This window comes from Mesitornis unicolor, unplaced genomic scaffold (assembly GCF_000695765.1).
Source record: "Mesitornis unicolor isolate BGI_N332 unplaced genomic scaffold, ASM69576v1 scaffold20172, whole genome shotgun sequence".
NCBI lineage: Eukaryota > Metazoa > Chordata > Aves > Mesitornithiformes > Mesitornithidae > Mesitornis > Mesitornis unicolor.
This window is the reverse complement of record NW_010171473.1, coordinates 4,350-26,741: the sequence shown is the minus strand read 5'-3', so window position 1 is coordinate 26,741 and position 22,392 is coordinate 4,350. Positions and strand designations below refer to the sequence as shown.

Here is a 22,392-nt window from a genome sequence, read left to right as displayed (position 1 = left end):
AAAGGATCTAAGATATCTCTTCCTCAAAAGGATCAGTCTGAATTTTTATATACTGTTTCTCTGTGAAAGATCTGGGCTCAGCTAAAGCAGACCAGGAACCATTTTTGACCAGTTTAAAACAGTCCTTCTAAAAACAAAAAAAGTTATGGCCATTGATAGAACAGACCTGAAAATATGCAGGAAAACAAACTTAATTGCTATCATACGCCCACCTCTACTAATGTGTCATTCTCTGGAATAAGAGAATTAATCCTCCTTGTCCCCTCCAAAATCTACAGTGTATGTTCCATACATCCATTTCATTATTGTGCACAGCACTAAGCCCAGGATAATTAAAATGCAGGCCCTTTAGTAATACCATTCATTTAACATAGCTATATTTAACTCTGCAAAGGTTCAACTTAATTTACCTCCTAAATAAGGCTTGAATTCTAAAACGATATTGGAATATATCAATTAATTGAGACTCTTTGCCAGAAAATTACTTCACTGCTCAAACATACATTTTCTGAAACTTTCAGTAACTTCGCACAAGCTTTTTTTAAGGGGATTACACTGTGGAGGCTTAACTATTGCTGGTTTAAAAAAAATGCATCATAAATTGCTAAAACTTAGTAAAAACATTTTGAAAATACCAACTGAAAAGTTGTAGTCAACAAAAACCCCACTAATTCAATAACTGAGCCTCATTTAGCCTTCTCACTTAATTTTACTGCATTTGTATATTATGGGGTATGGTTTGTTTACTTCTTTCATTGCACAAAAACAACTGCATAATCAGTCACTGAACTGATTGCAAGAAAATTGAGCTGATAACCATATCATATATCATCTGTAGTTATCTTATAAATTTATTAAAATGGTATTTTTTACATATATGAATAAAAGACAAAAACAACTGGAGTCTGCAGTGTGTGCTAGCTATCATTGCGGGTGGGTAAACTGACAACATGTAACTGCATATTAAGACAAATGTAGAATTTAGACAAAGTATTCCATCTCTTTTCAGATGTATACTTTTAAACCTCAGGAACTGTTTTCAGTAGATGTCATGCCTTTTAACTTGAAAAAAGATAAGCGCAAATAAGCTCCCAATTGTCTCCCCAATATGTAAACCACATCTCGGGCTGCTGTCTCTGTTTTGCCTTTGAAGTTTCCCTGAAATGTCATGTGTTGTGAAGACTGCTGTGCATAAGCAAGACAATTTGCTCACTCTCAGAATTCTTACCGGTTTCCACTGCTATTTGGTATCCAGCCTCTAGTCTCCGAGATGACCTTTCCAGCCTCTCTGTGTTATCGAGCAGATGTGCCCTCTGAAAAAGAAAAGGAGAGAGAGAGGGAAAAAAATCAGGCAGCAGTCTACAATGTTCTCCCCCCCTTTTTAATTGTGCTTTCATATTCCAAAACATAAGGATATCCACGTATATTTTATAGAAGAGCCTGTTACAAGGACCACTGGAAGGGGCAGGTTCTGTGATCAATTGTAATTATGTGTATCGATCATTTTTGTTTTGAAACATGGAATACGTGCTTCACTCTTATTACATGAACTCACAAACTGGAATGCGACTGTTATATGGGAAACCTGTCTGAAAAGCATTTGCAAAATAGATTTTCCTGTGACACATGTATGAGAGCACCCACGATTTCTGCTCAACTGCAGTTTGATGAAACCATCACTTTAAATGCAAGTGGTAGCTTTTAAGACGAACTTAATTTTCAGCAGAGGACATATTTCCTTTATGTGTACACTCAGGTGATAAAAACAACGAGCTATTCATACAGAATACTGAACAGCATGAATATTCTTCAGACTGTTTGATGTAAAAAGATGTAGAAACAAAACACTAGTTTCTTGATTTACATCTCTCATGCCTAAATATATATATGTGAATATATAAATAATACACACACACACACACACAGGTATAAGATATTTTCCCCAGAAGTCATTTGCCCATTTATGAGATAACAATAAACCCTAGTAAAAATGCATCTTCCACTTCCATTTTCACTTAGGGAGTTTACAATGATGAAAAAGTGAAATTATTATTTTCATTAGTTTATTCTCCATCCAAAATGCCAACATTTCAACATGAAGCTCATTTCCTTTGGAAATCTGATCCTAGACTAGCTCTAATCAAGCCATAAAAAAACATAAGGCCCCCTAACCTCCCAGTAAAGTAATCACACGCACCTCTCCAAGAACCTCTTTACCCAAAAAAAAACATTTTGGATATTTGTCAAAAAATATTTCCTACAACTTCGCCTTGTTGACAGATGTCATTTAAAAATTGAAGAAATGCTTTCTAATAATAATAAAAAAAGGAGGTGCCATACATATTATCTGAGTGGCTGTCTACCGAAACGATCTACCTTGCTCTAATGAGCCCCTATGGATCTTGGGAGATGCAAGCTGTATTGACATGCACACTTAAGCTAATACACCTAGACCAGTGCCTCCAAGCTCTAGCAGCCAGGGATGCTGACAGAATATCTCGCTTCTATCTTCAAAGAAAGGAAGTGATTAGTATGTTATCATTACCATTCAAAACGTGATTTCCCTATTCCCTCCCGGCATAGGTGACACATCTCTGAGATGCGGCCAGACGATCGAGGCAGCTAAAGCCACATCAAAGCTTGCCTTGAATTTTTTTTTCCTTTTTTTTTTCCTCTCTCTCTTTTTTTTTTTTTTTTTTGGAAATCATTAAAACAATGCATTTAGATCAGCACAGATAGGACCCAATGTGAAGGTCAGGAAAGCTGCAATAACAGTCTATAATAATTAACAGACTTGTCTAATACACAGTGGATAGGTTAAGAGTAAATTGCAAAAAAAGCCTTTTGCATTCATGGGGGGCAGGCCACCAGGAAAAAAAAAATCAGCACAGGGACTTAATAACATTTAAAACTGTAAGTCACAATGCTGTAATTGAAATCACAACAGCAACTAGAGTGGTGCATGTTCTTAGTACTCATGGTCAATATAGATAATTAGTGTTAATTTTGCTTAATTTTTTTTGAAAGGCATCTTTTCATAACATCTGCTGGTTCCTCTCTATTGCCCATTAGAAGAAAAAGAAAGGTGTGAGCCTGCAGTGCTTTTATCCAAATATTGCCCCCCTGAATGTTATTGAAGAACAACTAGTGGTAAATATTTCAAACTTTGTAAAAAACATCAGAAACCTAACACTATTACACAGATGTCTCTCAAGAAAGAAAAAAGGAAGAGAAAGGCGGAGGATATAAAGAAAGAGTTTAGAAGGTAAGAATCCTAAAAGTTAGAGAAGAAATACCTAAAAAACTCCAAATCCATAGGCTGGGAGTGAGCACAAGGAGTAGACTATTAAAATTACAGAACAGATGTACAGTGCTGTAGCGATACACTGGAAGTGAAAAGAAGGTCCTGTTATCTTATGCGAGGGGGAGGGGAATAATCAGATTTCACATTACAATGTGGAAGAGCTACCCAACAGAAAGAATTAGCATTTAACTATATATTTTTATATACTATATGAGCCACATTTAATCTAAAAAGTAAATTGCAAGCCCACAGTTCAGTTCAGTCTTACTGCAAGCAATTAGAATACTAAAGCCCTGTGAACTCGGTGCTAACATTAACTCAGAGCTGTTTCTCACTTGATTTCAGAACCTTTCCACCCAGGCCATTCTACAATGAAACCTACATGTTATTATAAAGGGTGGTGTTATTTACATGGTCTGGGTTCGGAGGCACCCTGTCCTTTGGTCATGAAATCAATGCCCTGCAGTAGCAGCTGATGCTTCCAACTGCTTCCCACCCCTCCCCAAACTCCTGCTCCCACAGCATCCCCTGCTCTCTGTGCGGTGGGAAGCGAGGTGATTCAGGGCATCTTGCAGCTTCAGAAACAGCTTCTACCCGGAGTTATATAAGGAAGTTTTGCAAAGTGGCACGCTATCACTAGAGATTTAGTCATTCCATGTGGGCTGGATTCAAACTGAGATCTCAGGAGCTCAAAAGACAGAGCGACACAGCCTCCGCGGAAGCCTGTGTACGGCAAGTGTGCGAGAATAGAGCCCTGTAATGAGAGGAAGCACAGGTTTTATTAACAAACAGTATGGCAAACCACAATTTCTTTTAAGATCAGTTCATACCTCCTTAGGAGAACTATAATTGGGGATGCCTTGATGTTTCACTATGTGAGGAGTTAAGAATTATGCCTGAGTCACTGTACTAGCCTTCATTTAAACTTCAATGTGCATTTTGCATTGGGTATAAAAACACCATTGCAATTACAACCTATCCAACACATAGTGGGTACTTAAGTGCAGAGAACAGAAAGCTAACAATGGGTTTTTAAATTATTTCTCACTCTAGCTGTACAATTTTGATCTAGACAAAATAATAAATCCCTTTATTTAGTCCTATTAGATGCTGCTCTCATAATATGCAGAGGGAAAAAGTAACTTATAAGGCTAGCAAGGAAAAGCAAAAAAGAAAATCATCAGAAGGAAAGTAAAAAATTTTTAGGTTGCTAAGAAAGAGGATTTATAAGCTCCAAAAGACATGACTGAGTTCACTATAGCTCCCAAGTTGCAGCCCTTTGCAATAATGTCCTGAATTTTCTTATTTGCCTTCACAGTTATTTCAAAAAGAAGAGCAGATAAGTAGCAGCTTTGTTCTTTATACTTGATTACATTTTCAGAGTAAATTTGCAAATTAGGAATCTTTATGTTTATAAAACTACAATCTATGTTTGCAAGCAAAAATTATCCTACTACATGATTCTACAAAAGCAAAGGAGCAGGTGTTGAAGGGATGAGCAAATGAACCTTGTCCTTCTGAAAAATCTCAGAAATCAGGCTATACAAACCCTTGCAACAATATTGTCATCTGTTTAAATACTGGGACTATTGGGGAGGGGAGCTCAGCAGTGGTGGGAGGGCTTTCATGTGGTTACATGTTTATTTTGTTTAATTTTTTTGTTAACTGTTTTACTCTGTAGCTTTAACATATTAATATCAGCTCCACAAGAAAAGGGAAAAATAAAGCTTTCAGAGAACTAGTGAAAGAATCTTTATATCTCAAATATCTTACTGTTTTTAAGAATTCTCTGTAATTGTACTTAATCTGGTTACTTTACAATTCTTTGTCATCACCATTTCTAAAACTTACAAATCCCTTCCTGCAGAGCTCAGTATTCATTACTGATACGTCTGGGCACACGTTTCAAAAAGAAGATACCAGACAAATATGTGATGTTAAAATACTCATGCTTCTAAATACATTTATTCAAATACTTCACTGGCTCAAACTCTCTATATGAAACCCCTCAGAAATCTGACCTAAAAGTAATCTCGACTTTACCAAGATCTTCTTTTTGGTGGCTAAGGGGGAATAATAAAAAAAAAAGCAGTTCAGATACCTGCTTTGCTATAGCAGTAAGTAATAGAGGAGATTAATTTCAGAAAATATACCGAAACACTTGAGGAACTGGCCATTAAGAAAGGCTTCTCTCTCTAAATATTTATGAGTCATTTTATAACTGGAAGAAAGGTGTTCTGGAATACTGATCTCTAGTGTTACATCTATAGATCTACAGCACTCACAAATAAATAATAAATATTGATATGTGTGTGTAGGACTATCTATCTATCCTGTATTTTCACTGGGTATACAATATCCAATATAATACATAAGCTACTTGAATACCTCACATCAAACTCAAAACATTGTGAAATACTGTGTAATTTTTACAGTGTTTCAGCACAGGGTTTTACCAAAGCAGTGCTTTCACTTTCAATACCAGGGTATAAATGTATTTACCCTATCAAAGATTTTGTGATGCAAACATGATTATTACTGTACCTGATTTGATCATGGTATTCTAGCAGAGATCAAATAATAGGGGTTTTTTTTCCCCTTCTTTTTCTAGTGCCTTTAAAAAAACTTCCACTATCAAAGAATGTTAATTTCTAAGGTTTGATCTAGAGATTCCTATGTAAGTATACAATTATTAGGGAAGAAGAGGCACAACAGTGAATATTTTAAAGCAATGTAATCAATATTTTTGCTTTGTGTAGATTTCCCTGCAACAATGAACAAAAAGATCTACTTCAGATTTAGAAACTCAGCTTTAAAGGGAAAGCTAGACAACAAAAAGCAAGAAAGTACTCACCTCTTCACGTAATTTTATCAACTGCAACATGAACGCACAAAAAAGATAAAAAGGAAAGAAATGGCAGGAAAGAAAGATCAGTTGTGTGACAGGATACAGAATTAACATTGACAATTTATCTGTTTACATGTTTAGCATTTAAAAATCACAGACAAACACATTAAAAGAACCTAAACATAGACTACATGCAGAGTTTTTTGAACGAATAAAGATCACTTTCTCACACTGTCACATTAAACAAAGAGAATAGTGTGAAATTCTCTTTTAAACCACATCTAAGACACCATCATGAAATAAAGGGGAATGACTTCATAGAAGTCTATATTATAAAGAAAAAAACAAGTTTACTATTCCTCTCTTCGAAGATTGTACAGCTGAAGTGGTTTTGTATATACAAGTTTTCAGAATGTTTTCTGTATATTTTAGTTGTGACAACTGATTTTTTATCTTACTAGCAGATCTAACTTATTAATAGATGACTGCATCTTTATAGCATGTAACCAGTATTTCAATTTTTATTTACCTGAGTGCTAATGTAACTATATTATCTAAATTTATTATTGAACCTTATACAGAGGGTTTTTTCCAGTTTACAAAAAAAAGCAGCAGCTTAGTTAAGCAGCTCAGAATTATGATTTATTGCACAGCACGTTTAAAAATAGACAAAGGAACAGGGAACAACATGAAACGTATTTCCCTCAGAAAAGACCCATACCAGCTTCTTAATCCTAGACCACTACACAGTGTGTACATATATGCACACACAGTGTGTGCATGTATACTTATATAGTATATATATTTATATTTATCAATTTATGCTTGTAAATCAACACAATCTAACACTATTAATAATATTGATCCGGCAGGTTTACTATAAAACTAAATAAAAGTCCAGTCTGATTATCAAGCTATGTTGTAATACGCTCTCCCCTCAGAGAGACAGAGCAATTATTTGTAGTGGAACAAAACGTATAATTACTCACAAAAAATGTCTGCGTAAGAGTGGCTCTTTACAAAAAATTACAGTTCTCTCACCGATTCCAGTTGAATTCGAAATTACAACAGCTACATCATTATCTCAGTTTATGCTGATACTTCATTCCCAGTTTCCTAACACTAATTTTCAACACGTGTGTAAGCTGAGAATGTTTACTACTACGAAAGTCGCGCCAGCATGAAGGAAACAAAAGAACGTCCATTATTCTCTATTGTTTCACATGGCTCGTCTCAAACTGAATGCACGCCTCACCCCGATACCAAAACGGACAAGGAGGCTCTAACTGGATGTAATTAGGAGGGCTACTGCCACGAGGACTTTAACTGAACCGGCTCTTCATAGCTAAAGGAACTTTGCGAGAATTTGGTATAAAGAAAACTGCATTGTCCACCAAACCGGCGCTTAAATTCAAGTGCTTGGCCTATCATAAATTGGTCTCTTTCTCCAGATCTTCCCCCCCTTTTTTCCCCAAAAAGGCAAACATTAAGGCTCTTTAGAAAGAGACGATCTGGGAGTTGATCACATAGCTATCTTTTCTTTCTGAGGCCACCATTCTTCAGTTGACTATGATACTTAAAGGGCCAAAGTTTAAAACTACTCTCCCGCAATAGAGCCCGTTTGGGCATGCCACCCTGCTATAATCAATGAGAGTTTTAAAATGCTGCACATTTGTTTTTTCAATAGGTCCCAAACAAAAATGTTCTATCTTGTTTGTGCTGCATGGCTGAATTTAAGCTCTGCATGGGATTTGCAGCTAAGCTAAGTAATGGGAGAGGGATTTTTTTTTTAACATTGGCTGAAAGATATGCATTCAAATTAACAAAAGATGTATTTTTCCCCCATTTAACAATGGTCTTGATGAAAACATGTTACCTTTACTTTTCTGTTTTGAAACATTATTTTTATTATGCTTAGCGCTCAACTGTAACCAGCATTAAGCCGTGCGCAGCCACCATTTTAGGTTATGATAATCAGCATATTTTTGAAACAAAGATTTATTTTTTTTTTGCAATGCAGAATTCGATACAAGAGGTAATCTGTTCCTTTGTAGGCTAAAAAAAAATCTGGTTTACGCTGGTTTGAACCAGTGGAATCTCTTGTGGCTAAGCCTTCTGCTGTGACTAAAATCAAAACTACGCCGCAGAGAGCGAGGGAGCGAGATGGGGGGTGTGTGCATGTGTGTGTGTGCGCGTGTGTGTGTGTGTCTGTGAGGCACACCACGTGACACAGAAAACTACCGAATTTTTTTTAAAAAGCTGATAACGCTACCGCCGTCTCTGTCCGCATATAGATAACGAATAAATGCTGAACTCTATTAAACGCCCTTTACACATTATCGTGGGTCGAACACACAATTTTCTGAACTTATGATGACAGTCTATTTATTTTGCTATAAACCCTCGGCATGTAACGAACAGATTTGTGTCTGGTAATGATCTGCTCTGCCAGGGCTATATGAAATGATACCGACCTTCTTTAGATCTTGGGGAATTAAATTGACCAACTTCACCCCCTGGTCTGTAGCTGAAGTTTGACACACTTTATGCACAGCAAGCCCAAACCTAATATTATCAGAACTTTGTTGTCAGCAATTAAGTAGCCACAAAATATTTGTTCACCACAAATCACATATACAGTGTATGTGTATACGGACACACAATTTAACCCAGTGCAAATTTATTTAAACTTATTAATGAACATAGTTGCGAAAGAGAAAGGAATGCTATTATATTTCAAGGAAGTTGTTAATACTGTACCTGAAACTATTTTGGTCAAGAAGGATTTCTGATTTAACCCAACATATACTTTCTCAAAAACATATGAAACACCACATGAAACAGTTCTATGATTATTAAAGTGAAGCCTACAACTTTAAGTAGTGTATTATTGTACTGAAAAGCTCAAAACTTTCAAGGGATTTGATAAACGTAGGTGGCCAGAATGACAAATAAAACTTGAAAATAACTGAGCCCATTTAAGACCACTTCTAGAAAATAAATAATAACCCAATATACACAGTAGGTTTTCGGGTTTGGGGTTGTGAGGTGAGGCTTTTGTGATGGGAGAAGGGACGTCTCCTGATTCTCAACCTCTGTATGTGTCTCATCTGACTACATTGACCAGATTCAAATTAATAAGAAATTAATGTATACTAAGCAAGGACTTTACTAAACCCTAAATGCATTAAGACCATCGTGTCGCTATCTACCTCATTAAACAAAGATGCATTTATTTTAAAAACTCCCCAAACTTTGAAGAGCAGTATTGTATGATTCTTATACATTCTTACAAGGAGTTTCTACATGATTTATCTGGTAGAAATAGTTAAATCTTGGTATAATAATTATAAGGCTCCGGTATTCTAAGTTGTTGTCGTCTACACATGATGACAGCTACTTATGGGAGACATTTAGGAAAACAGAAGAAGACAAAAGACCAATCATAAGTTATTAATTCTTCAATCTGTTCTTTGTACTTCAATCTTTCTTCTTGGGAGAACAACTGGAAGCTCATACCTCTGATGCTATTCTACAGCTTTTAACTTGCCTGTGTTCTGCTGAAACTCTACCTTTGAAACTCATCTCAAAAAGGATCCAAATTGTGCCCTATTTATTTCTAGATACGTAATACAGTTGTACTAGCCAGGATACATCAAGTTCCTTTTTTCTTCTCCCTCCACCAAAAACATTTTGCAAATGTTATCATGATGACAAAGGCCATACCTGAAACACACAGCTCATAGTTCTTGTTTCTCTTGCGTAACACATCAGCCTAACCAGCTATTCAGCATTTCTACTGGTGGATTTTACTAGTATTTGTGGATTGCTACAGGAGGAATTCTGAGCTGGCAACTTTTTTCAACAACCCCTTTGTTAGAAGAGGAATCCCTCCTCTCCTCTCCTCTTTCAGAGTTTGGTGACTGAATTGGGAATAAAAAGCCACCACCTTTCAGTTTTACTTATTCAACCTAACCCAAACTGACTGGTAAGTGCAAGTCCTATAACACTGGCGTGAGGGTCATTCCACCTACCTGCATTTATTTCCATTAGAGAAAACTAAAGCAAGAATTTGCAACATTTTTAAACACTTAATAAGGCTGTAAGTTATACCTGAGAATCCTTTTGTCCTCTAGTTCAAGTTGTCTATTGATATAATAATGTGTAGGACTGCAAGTGTATTAGACCTGGGGTTACTGAGTTAAATAGGTCAAGATAATATGTTCACTATATGGTAAGCACTCAAACATTACACTTGATTTGGGTAGTTGCACTTCTGACAACCTCAACATCAGATTGAAGTTCTTGCACTAACTGCTTGTACCCATAACTGGATGCATACAAGATAAGTACAAAAAAAAGTAATGATATTTCATAGCAAAAATATTCTAATACTGATTATTGGAACAACACAATAAATAATATTTTTTAATTATACTGGCATTCACATATTTAAAAGAAGTTAGTTGACTCATTTATGGTGATATTTGATAACATTTTTCAAGGAAGGAAAGAAAAAATTCGGAACTTCCACAGATATGGGCCTAATAATTTTAAGTTGGGTTACTACATAAACTCCTTTACCACGCAAAATTATCTTCCATTTAAGAACCAGTCATTTGGAAGAAAAATTCCTGTTGACAAAGGGTCGAAAGTATCATTTGGTTACTTAAACCATGTTTTTTCCATCAAGTTTAGAAAAAAGATCATAACTCACAAAAAGAGTACATGTGAACCAGTTATTTAACCATTCCTTAAAAAGTGAAAATAAAATATTTTATCTCATCCCTACACATAAGATATTCTAAGTAAAGCTTCTTATCACAATTGCCCTTTTATGTCTGAATTCACATATTTTTTTCTTGAAATGTAAAAACAGCATCTTAAAAGAAATAAAATGAGACTCTTAACACTTTCACAAGACTGAGTTTACGATCATGACATGCAGACCGTGAAACTCTTCCCTGAAATCATCCCTTCCATACACTCATTATTTAGGGATAAAACCCCTCTTTATTTGATTCAAATTTTGGAATAAAATCTCCTTTGAAGATGAATGTATTTTGAATTTAACCCTTCACATAGATATTAGAGCTGCCGTACACTAAAAATTCTACAGATACATTGTATCCTGTGTATAATTTCATTAATTTATGGATCAAAGTCCATTACAGAGTTTAAAACTTATACAGCACATTTAAAATACTGTATAAGATTAAGGTTTAAGGGGTCTGTGTTTTAAAATTCATTGTACTGGGATAAGTCTCCAAGTCTTTCTTTTTTCCAATCCTTAGTGGAACTGAGCTTATACTGAGGGTAGAAAATACTAAAATTTTCAGAACATGGTTCTGTTCTGTTTCCTTATTTAATATTGCATATATCTAGTAACCATTTAAATAAGCTTCACTTTCACTCCCAAAATAATTTAAATTCTATCTGGTCAGAAGAGAAAATCTGATATTTAAAAAAAACCCTTTCAACTAACTTCTAACTCAGAATATACAACTTTGATTATAGCTGACATGATTTTCAACAAGAAAAGAAACATTCTGCATTCAGATACAGCTTGTCAAACGAGTTTCAGCACCAAAAGCAATATTAACAGGTGGGTCAAAGTCCCCTGAATATAATGTTGCCTTTATAATTTCCAGTAGTCTAGTAGGATCCTCACTGTAGTGCACAGAACAACAATACGGGTACAAGATTTTAAGAAAGCCTCAGGATTATCAAGCTTTCCTTCATTAAAAGAGATGGATAACACTCTGCATTCTAGTACAGCGTGCATTATGAAAGCATGCTTTTATGAATACAACTTGTGTTTTTGGTACAAGGAGAGAAAATCTGTTTAGGGAAGGAATCACACAAGGAAACTGAGAGGGGTACTGCCTAACTCTGAGAGTGCACTTCCATTTGTTTTGCCTGCCAGTGTTGATTTAATTATACTGCATTATTATCAAAGCTGCATTATGTACTTTATTTATTCCTTTTACATGTGTTTGAGGTGAAGACCTTGGCTTTGTCAGCAAACAGCGCATTTCAAGTTATTTCTTAAGTACTAAATAATAAAGAAAAGAGAAGAAAAGATTTTTTTTAAGATAGCAGACAGTGATCACAAGTTAAAGGGTTAAATGTAAGATCTCCAAGAAACATTTTGAAGTTAAGACCCCAGCTTTGCATTAAACAGTATCACTTCCACATGAGTTGTTGCTAATGCTGTTAAGGAGCAGCTTGAGAAGCCCAGTGTGCCAGTGACCTCCTTCACCCTCTAGCCACCCACTAGGGCTTCTTGATTAGCATCCTACCTGGCTCTCTGAGGAATTCCCGTCATCCCCTAGGAGCTCATTCCGCACCTCATCACTGTAGGCGATCCGTGACCTTTTCTGTAAAACAAAAAGAAAAAAGGGTTAGGAAGTAAAGCTCCGAAGCCATTGGTACCAAGGCTAATCATCTTAAACCTCGAGAGCCCCCTAATGGATACCTATTTGAGAAAAAAAATAAATCTGCAAGTAAAAGTTATTAAAAAGTTCTTCAACCGCTCTATTTTGACAATTCTGCATGGGAAAACCTTAGCACTTCTAAGGCAGTCACATCCTCAGCATTTCAGCAACGAAAGCTGCTCCAGTGAAGCTCAAGAAATATAATGTGTGATCCCAGTTCTGATAATCAGGTGACAGGGAGAGGCACTAACACCAAAAGCACTGAAGGAATACAAGCGTAGGAACCAAACGGATTTTTCTGAAGAACACTTGCTAGCTGGACGCAGGACCCAGAGTAACACTGCAGTGGTGCCATCACATAGGAAAGGAAGACTGAGCTTTTCGCATACAAATAAAACCAAAACCTGAACAAAACACATTTAATAAAACTGGTCGAACTTCAAGATGTAGAAAATTAACAAGTGTTTCCTATGCTGCTAAGGCTATGAAGGCCTACAGGGAAAGGACCAGAAATCAAAGTGCAAAAAAAAAGCAGAGAAAACAGCATTATGATGAAATATTGGTTTACAGCAGTCTATGGAAACAACACAAAGCTGAGACAGTCATTCATCAGATCACTATGGCAGACAATCGTTATTCACAGCTTAAGAGCACCAGATTTGCTCATGAACTGATCATCGCATTGATTCTAAGCTAGATCTAGTCCTAAGCAATGGAAAGCAAATGTCGGAAGATCACCAAGGTCCTTGGTGGGTTAATATTCCTACATTCACCATTAAAAGAGAAAAAGGATTTTTAACATATTGTCCAAAATCTTTTTATTTTTGAGTGCAGTTATGATCAGTTTTATACTTCATCCAAGGACAAAACCCAAGAGTAATAAGAACTAAAATAACTGAGCGGTAGGGCTTTCCTTTACTGAAGAGAGAGTCCCTCATGCTCTGTCGTGGCAGTCACTACCAGTAGGAAGTGAGTAAAACCAAATCCCTCTTTAAACTTTCCCTAATTGGACGATCATGCCAAAAAACGTGCTTGGGACTGGAGCACAGGAAACAAGCAACTGGAAATTATACTGACCACTGGGAAATTGATTACCTTTGTGAGAAAGAAGTGCGTAAGTGGGTCATGCCTTATGCTAGGAGTCTAGCAGCGGAGTAAGCCTTGTATTGGTCATCTCAGAGCAACAAAATTTTAGCTTTTTATGCTATGCAGTTCACCCTTTATTACCATCATCATTGTTACAGTGCTTACCAATTCATGTTTCAGTTGCCCATGTTCAGATCTAGATTATATACTAAAGCTACAGATGTACATAGCAAGGACAAAGCATACCGTGGACCTACTACAAGAGCTGAATTGTGCCAAATCTTTTGGAGATCTCAGCTGTCACAGTTTCATACTAACCAAGCTAAAGTAGTCTACAGCATTAAAGGAAATGAGAACCTTTAAACAGGCTGTGGTATCAGAGCTGCCTGTTTAAATTATTCATTTCATCACTATGGGGGACTAAAACACTCCACAGTATGCAAGAATATCATATGGAGATAGGTTTTGTTTTTCTCTTTTTTCACCAAAAAGCCAACAAATTGGCATAGATTGCTCAATTATATTATTTTCCTATTTTTATTTGACATATATCAAACAAGGAAGGAAATTACAAATATATACCAATAAATATCTAATCTTCTTTTCTGATTAAGATTCAATCTTCCCATTTGAGGTCTAGCAGTTCAACTGCACAGTCTCTCCCAATTTCACAAAATGATTCAGCCCCATTGATATTGTTAGTGTTGAATGTATTTATCATTATTAGACTCAGATGAGGAGCATGATGCTTCATGAGCTTGTTCTCCAGTGAACAAGTTGCCTAATTACATAGAGAGACTGAGATGGTCCTTGGTTACACATCATTTATTTGAAAGATTTAACTGGCAGATATTCTCATTCATAAGAGACTGCATGAAAGAAAGGAAAAAGAATATTCTTCATGGGAAAGAAATACATGTTAATAGCAATATAATTTTTAGAGGCCCTTTATAATCTTTTATATCATCACCACTGAACTTAACAAATACATCGTATCATTGTTCTTTTATTGCAATAATCTCTCATGATCTGAAAATCAGCAATTATATAAAAAGAAACAACCCTTTGACTACAATTAAGTGTAACTCTTTGCCATAATCAATAAATAATTTGATACTACTTTTGATCACAGTTTCACTACCAAATGAATCAATAATATAAAAGGAAAGGCCTTTGAACTAAAGTGTTCATTAGTTCTTTCAGTATTTGTCCAAAATATCAATATCTTGAATTAGTATTCTTATTTTTATTAAAGTAATATTGGCTAACAATTTTAAATGTGGTTATCAAAAGGAGTTCAGTTCATCCAAACACAGCAATTAAATAATTTTTAGATTATTTTTTTCAGCTCATAACTATCAGCTGTTTATAAATACGTACTTTTGCCAAATGCAAGAATGATAGTTTGAGCTGGAAATGTCACACACTCTGCTACAGTTTGAAGGAACCCAATTCATAATGCATTTTATAAATAGTTAATGACTTCTATACATAAGCTAACCAGGCAAATCAAGAAATTGTCAACATTTTTAGTTTTAGTTGTCAGTTACCACTGTCTACTGGTACTTTATATGTGTGTTTCTAGAAAAGACAGAAGCTTTACAGAGTTCGTAATCCAAGGCATTTCTGGGCAGCTCCATATGAGTTTAAGAGCTTCTGTTTGCAGTTTTTTGCCTGCAAAGGTCTGTCATATATAGAAGTTTTCCTCGTATTTTATACTTTCTTGTATATACATAGACAGAAAGTCTAAGCACACAAGTGTTTTCAACTCAGTGTATGCATTTGCATTCAAATGTAGCACACACAGGAGCACGCGGTGGCACGAAAGGGTTAAGCTACTTTCTACAAGAACTTCAAGACAGAGAAAGTTTCAGGGGCTGTTTTAAATGTGCTACAGTACCCAGACCTTCTGACAAGGCAGAATTTCTGATTCCAGGCAGATCTCCCTTGGTTTATGAACAGGATTTTTGCATACTGATTGGGTGATTTTCTTAAAGCCCTGTTCAAACAGATACACTTGCTCAGTTCTGTCTGGCAATTTGGCTTTAAACAATCTGTCTACTTGACCCAAGCCTTAACATTTCCCAATAGAACTGAATGTGTTCATGGGCAAGCACAGCTAAATTAGAATTGAAATGAATTAACTCAGCTTAAACTAATTAAGATCTGTGATCTGCAGTACCACCCCCCTGTATGATTCTACATGTGAAGTAGGGTACATGTAACCAGACTGTAAGAATTCTGCTATACTACTAATCTGAGCATAACAATGAAGTTCGTCTATTACTAAAGCATATGAGAAGTTAATTTCCATGGCCTACACATGGCAAAGCAATTGCTTAAATTGCCTCACCTGGGAATTTAATACAATGTTATCATCAGACCAGCCACACTGTAAATAGATTTATAATGCTTTCCATGTGCTAGGCTAGGTTGCATATGAATTAAGTAATGATCTGGTATTACAATACAATCAGCTAGTTCCCACACCTGGCAGACAGGATATTTTGCTAAATTACTACCTATACAGATTCATCACAACATAAAAACAGAGAAGGCAATAGGAAGAGAAACAATCTACATGGTGTATGACCGATTTTTACATGGTAACCAAACAAGATGTCGATAGAAAGCAGTATCCAAAATAATCTGTTTCCAACATCTGCACAACAGAACGCATACTTATTCATTTCTATTCAATTTTGGCCTAATTTTCCGCATTCTATACTTTAATTACTCATCCGCATTCTGAAATGTTCCCATTAGTAAAGGCCAGAACTAGCCAATGCCCCCTCACTCCAACGCACTTTCAGCAATCAGCCAAATAATTGATATAAAGTATCACACATTTTCATACCTGAACTAAAAAATAGCTTTCCCCCTTCCAAATGCTAAGCAGCTCCCTCCACAGACAAGCGAATCTAGGTGCATTTCAGACAAAAAGTTCAACAAATCCTTTCGTCCTAACCTCTCAATTTTTCAGGCTCAATGTTTTAAGAACAGATTAAACAGATTTTTTTTGTGAAATATGTGTAAGCAAACAAAAAGGTTTGTTTATCCACAAACATCTGTTTTCATACAAATTTCATTAGAATTTCCTAGTATAGACAAATGGTTTAAAAAAAATCTTCAGGCATCTGTTTCAGAGTTTGGCTCTGCTCTAGATGTAAATAAATACCCGAGATTAGCATAACCAGAAAGAATCTGTAGGAATAAATTAGATTTTGTGTTATTTGAGAGTCCTCAGTTTTGCCATTGCTCTTGCTAAATGCAAGGTGAAAAAAGTGACCTGATCCTCAAAGGGCCTGCTCAATACTGCAGAATGTAGATACTTACGTAATTTTTGCTGGGCAGACATGGAAAAGATAACAGTTTGAAAAATTTAGAATACAAATAATTGATCCTACTTAATATTCTATTATTTAAACAGCAATACCGCAACACTTCTTCAGGAAACAAAATGACTGAAATTGTTTAAAAAATGGTGCTCAAACTCCAGTTTTCAAAACTTTTACATTCCTCTGTAAAGGTGATCCAGGAACAACAGGCTCGACACTTCAGACTGCAATTCAAAAGGGGTTTTCCTGTTCCTAAGTAGCTTAGTTTTTATCAACTGTGTGTAAGAAGCAGGAAACCGATTACATAGTGCTAACATACAACCTGATGCAATGCTGGACTTTCAAGTATTTCTTTATGAAAACAAAAAAACAATCTTATACATTTCTGTAAGGAAATAAAAACTATTCTACAAAGCCTATGAAACTTCTGATTGAGAGAATCGATTCATCAGTACACGTTGGCTGGGGAAAGTTCAATGACTAAGCCCCTCCCGGGCTCTTCTTCCCTCCCATGCGTGCACACAAAACGATCGCAGGCAACTCTGAAAGAGAAACACACAACTCATATTCTGTCACTCTGCCAAATGTCGTCGGCTTCCTACAACAGCAGAGAGAAATCAAACTTCAAGTGCTAATGTGAAATTAATGCAGAGATACCATCACCCCTTTTAAGTCGAAGTCACAGGTCTATAAATCTTCTTTTCAATAATCATCATCAAACACTTTTAGTTTCATTATGGAGCGAGGGCAGGGAGGAAGGTCAAGGAAACCCCCATGAGGATACAACACATTGTATTACGGTGGTCAGGAAAAATGCAGCTTCTGCCCACAAAACTACTTCCATCTCAAAGTGATGACCAGTGGACCATGTATGTCACCAACATGGCTGATGCTTAAACAACATTGCACGTGCTGTAGGGAGGGAAGAAAACAGGTGACCTGTGAGAGAATTGGAACTCATCGCTCCTGTGAATTTGAGGAGTAACAGAGAATGATTTCTATTGTGAAAAGACATCTATATTTAGAAAACCTGCTTATATTTACCTGAACTCTGCCTTTAATACTTAATAACCTAGAAAAGGAAAGATTTTTCAAAATTCAAAGGTCTAAAACTAACTGACCTCTCCCTCATTCTACTTTTTAGAGGATGCTCAAAAATTCACTACCATCGCTTCCAATTTAACAAGGCCACATCTACAGAAAAGTAACAGAACAAAATACAAGAGTTACAAATTCAAGCATGGAAAACTTCAGCTAAGCCTTGCTTGGGCTTGGATAGCACTCTCCAAACATAACAATTAAAAACTCCTTTTAGTCTGGTGTTTATATTTTTTTTTAAATTATAACTACTACGACCTTTTCCTTGTTTTAATTGCCACACCCTATTACCAAATCTTGCATGTACACTACTCTATTCTTTCACCAGAATTCAGTTACTCCAAGGTGCTTTCAGCTTTGGGCTCTTCTGCACAACGCTTTGCCATTTTACTCATATGCCATAATCTCAAAAAATATGCCAGGCATCAGCTAACACATGAAGGGTGACTGAGTGAGTATTCATGCAAATTTAACTGTAACTTCTTTATAGGCCAAGACAGTAACGTCTGCCTTTTGCACTGCTCACTTGCACCTAATCTGTTGTCTACTACTACCTGCATCTGCTAGTCTGTTCCTGTAATACTCTTTTCTGTACTCTAATTTCAGTATTTCATACAACTCCTTTCTATTCATTCCTTCAAATGACTATTATACTACTTATTTCATACAAAACCTACCTTTACACATCTACTTAGCTGGCTAAGTTAACCAACTTGCCTATTCAATGAAAACGCCTCTAAACTGTGCGTGAAATCACTTGAGTTCATTCCTTCTCAGATTCACCTCCAGAAAAGCCTGGTGCTTCCTTGTAACCACCCTGTTCAAAGACCAGTCTGATAATCTATCTTGCTAAATTACAAGTCGGCTGGTGTTAGTGCCTTTTGCCTTTATATGTATAGCAAACATCGGCATATATTTGCCTAATTTGTTGACAAAGGGGGTTTTTTTGACCAAAACGTTTTGCAGACTCTTATTTACCACAGACATTTCAATCACCGATGCTGGAAGAAAAGGCAAGAGCAAGTTTGGAGAGGGGGGAACACCCTCCCTCTCCAACTCAGCAGTCTGAAAATAAAGGTAACTCAGCTGCAAGACCACATCTGACACAGGTTCACAGTAATCCACAACTTGAATATTTATTTGGGTGTAAAGGATCTCAGTGGGGTAAATTCTGTTGTTTACAGCATAGGTCCACACTTGGACTTTGGGGCAAAAGGGATGGGTCTAGACTGTGGCATCAACAAAAATAAAAGGCATGCAAAGAATAAGAGCAGCCCAAATTAAGCCAGTTTTGTTGACAGATAAATCCTCAACTCACGTTCAGGCTAACCTGCAGAAATGTTTAAGCATGTCAATATGATCAATTAAGACAATTCAGTCTCTGTATCAAATCCTAGAAAACTCTGAGTCCTAAACAGAATTTTAAAAGTTATATCAGGCATTGGAAGGTGGTCACTAATGTCATATAGGTTGCTAGTCTTCTCCAGAAGTCTCTGCTAGACATGCATAAGTTCAATTTAAAGATCAGCAAAACTGGCTACAAAGTAAGCATATTCTGAGTATGGTTTGACTGAAGCAGATCTTTGCACTTAGAACTGGCATATGGACATAGTAAGCATACACGTAAGAGCTACAAGCTGTCTTGTGGTCCAAAGACTTCATGCGTTGTTGTAGGTTCATGATTAACATAAATGCTTGCTAAGTCTTGGAGATGTGTGTTGGCCAACAGACAGATGAACCAAGAAAATGAAATTATGGAGCCATTTTCCTTCAAGGGGAGAAGTTTATACTATGAGGGACAACTTTTAAAGAGAGTACTCCCAAAGACAGTGAAGCAGGGAGGAAAAAAACTTCAGGAGATTTCAGATTTTTTAACTAATTAGCTTGCACTAATTAGCTCATGGTAAAGGATGGTAAACATCTCAGATAAACCAAAACATGAATTGTTCATTAGAATATCTTTGTTTCAGCTGGTATTTCCATCTGGAGTCTAGGCTCCTATTGCTAACAGCAACAAGACATCTGCTGGCGCTTCCCACCAGGTCCTTTCTTTTCCAGAAAGAAGCATCCAAGTGTTACTTCCTTCCTCTATTTGTTACTAAAGCGTTTTATATCTGCCTCTACCTGCACTCTCTGGTCAGACACTATGGAGATCAGCAAACGTAATGAAAAATCTGTAGTATGGCTGAAGCAGTTGCCGTTCTTGAATATTACCATCATCTTTTTCAGTTCTCCCACTCCCTGGATTTCTAACAGTAGGTAAAGCCTAGGAAAGCTGGTATTTTTTAAAAGTACAATTTTGCCACGGAATTCAGGTCTATTAATAAAGTATACATTTTGTCCACTCTGAACTCCAAGAGTAAAAACCAAAAGGAAACCATAAAGGCAGATCTCACTTCCGACGCTTAGAATGAGGGCAAGGCAGATGAATGAGATGTTTCCAAGGCAGATGAATTGTCCCACCTACATTTGTGCCACTCTGATAGGATCTATTTTAAACCAAAGAAACTTAAGCAGGCTTTTCCAAAAATACTTTTCAGTGCATAAAAACCTATTTTTAGGTGCTGTCCTTTTTTCGCTGAGCATACACACTCTCTCAGAGGCATCTTTCCACCTGTATACCAAAATACGTTTTTTAATTTCTGGAACTAATACACAGAATAAGAAAATTTCAGTTAAGCCTTAAAAATATTAATCACAATAAATATGAAAACCCTTGTTCAATGTGAGCAGCAGAGAATAATTTCTGACTTCATCATTAAATGCAAAAAAAAATAATGCTTGATGCAAAGAATAATTAAATAGAAAAACAGCATAATTAAGGTGTTTTGCATACAAATTACCCACATGGTGCTCACTGTGTATTACAACGCAAGTATTTTGGACCATAAGAATGTTAGCTCAAACTACTGATTAATAAAAATGAAAAAGAAAAATACTTTGGTGTATAACATGGCCCAGTCAAAACTGATTTTTTGATGTTATTGTCCATGTTTCTTGAATTTACTATTTCTGCCCTGACATGGTTTAGCCAGGATTAATTTCCTTCCATGTGTCCTTACACACAGACACATTGCCTTATTTGAAAGGGAGAAAAATTGTCTGAGTTTAGTAATTTTAGTAGTTAAGTGGCCACAACTGGGCTTTGAAGTTTGCAGGAGATTGAAGGAGGAGTAAATCTGTACCTTCTCCGCTCCCCACCAGGCACTACTGGGACAGAACCAGTTGTTTCACGCTGTGTTAAATCAATAGCTAATATGATAAAATACTAGTCCAATGTTCAGACATGGCCTTTTCTAGTTTTATCACAAGCTGATGATTAGCAGTTCTTGCTTTACACTACCTGAGATGAAAGTCAGTAGCTAATCCACTACCTATAATTTATCTAACTAAAGTCCTCCTCCTTTGTATACTGCCTCTGTGTTTGAGTGAAAATTCAGTGAAATTCAGTGAAAATATTTATAAACAATATTCATTGCTTAGACTGCATAAAATGTATGAAAACCTATTATTATTGTTGCTGTTGTTGTAACTATTATTATGTACATATTGGTATCAAAAATATGCACCCCAGCCCCTCCCCTACTTGGCTTATTTCTTCAGAACTGAAGTCTTGAGCCTTGTAACACAATGTAAAATGAAAAAATATTTATACGAAATACTGGCATTTACGAAGTATTTGGCATTTAAAGTGTCTCTCCTATAGACAGGCTTCAGCTAACTTGTTATTTTTTCCCCTTACCTACAGCATAGTCTGAAATTCTGCCTCTAAGTGGACCAACAAACAACAGAAAGAATAATGAGAAACACTGATACTGGCAGCAGCTCATTTCCCAGTAAATATTGATGTCCAAACCAAAAAATTCACTGAGTATTTCTGTTTTGTCCCTGTCCCTACGTTGTCACTGACAATGCTTACACATTTCTATTGATCTTGTTTATAGCTGCCTAGATTTTCACTGTCAAGACAATGTAGTGAGAACCTTAAGGAAAACCTCACTTTATATAAGACTGCATAAAGACTGCCGTATCAGTCAAAGCTTCAATTAGTCCAGAACTTGTACTGCCTCCTATAGTGGCCATTAATGGATAACAAGGGGAAATCTTAAGGAACAGAGCAGGGATGGAATGATTCTCATTTCAGTGGATGCTGCCAGTTTCAGATGATCAGCAGTTCAGGGAGTCTAAGGCACATCTAAGATCTTCATACTTAATAAACTTTGATAGTTACTGCTTACATAATACTTCTTTTATTTAAATAGCAACTGAACAAGCATTCCT

At 36.2% G+C, this 22,392-nt stretch overlaps 1 protein-coding gene across 1 annotated transcript in view; it reads right to left on the bottom strand.

The window, feature by feature from the left end:
- Positions 1–1,228: 1,228 nt before the first annotated feature.
- Positions 1,229–22,392, bottom strand: part of VTI1A (vesicle transport through interaction with t-SNAREs 1A) — a gene marked incomplete at its 3' end in the record, with an annotated part of 22,215 nt that continues 1,051 nt past the window's right edge. Inside the window, exons 2-4 of the mRNA XM_010180056.1 lie at positions 12,455–12,532; positions 6,159–6,179; positions 1,229–1,313 (exon numbers count right to left, since the gene is read on the bottom strand). Coding sequence (XP_010178358.1) covers positions 1,229–1,313; positions 6,159–6,179; positions 12,455–12,532 — 184 coding nt within the window. The remainder of the gene's footprint in view (positions 1,314–6,158; positions 6,180–12,454; positions 12,533–22,392) is intronic.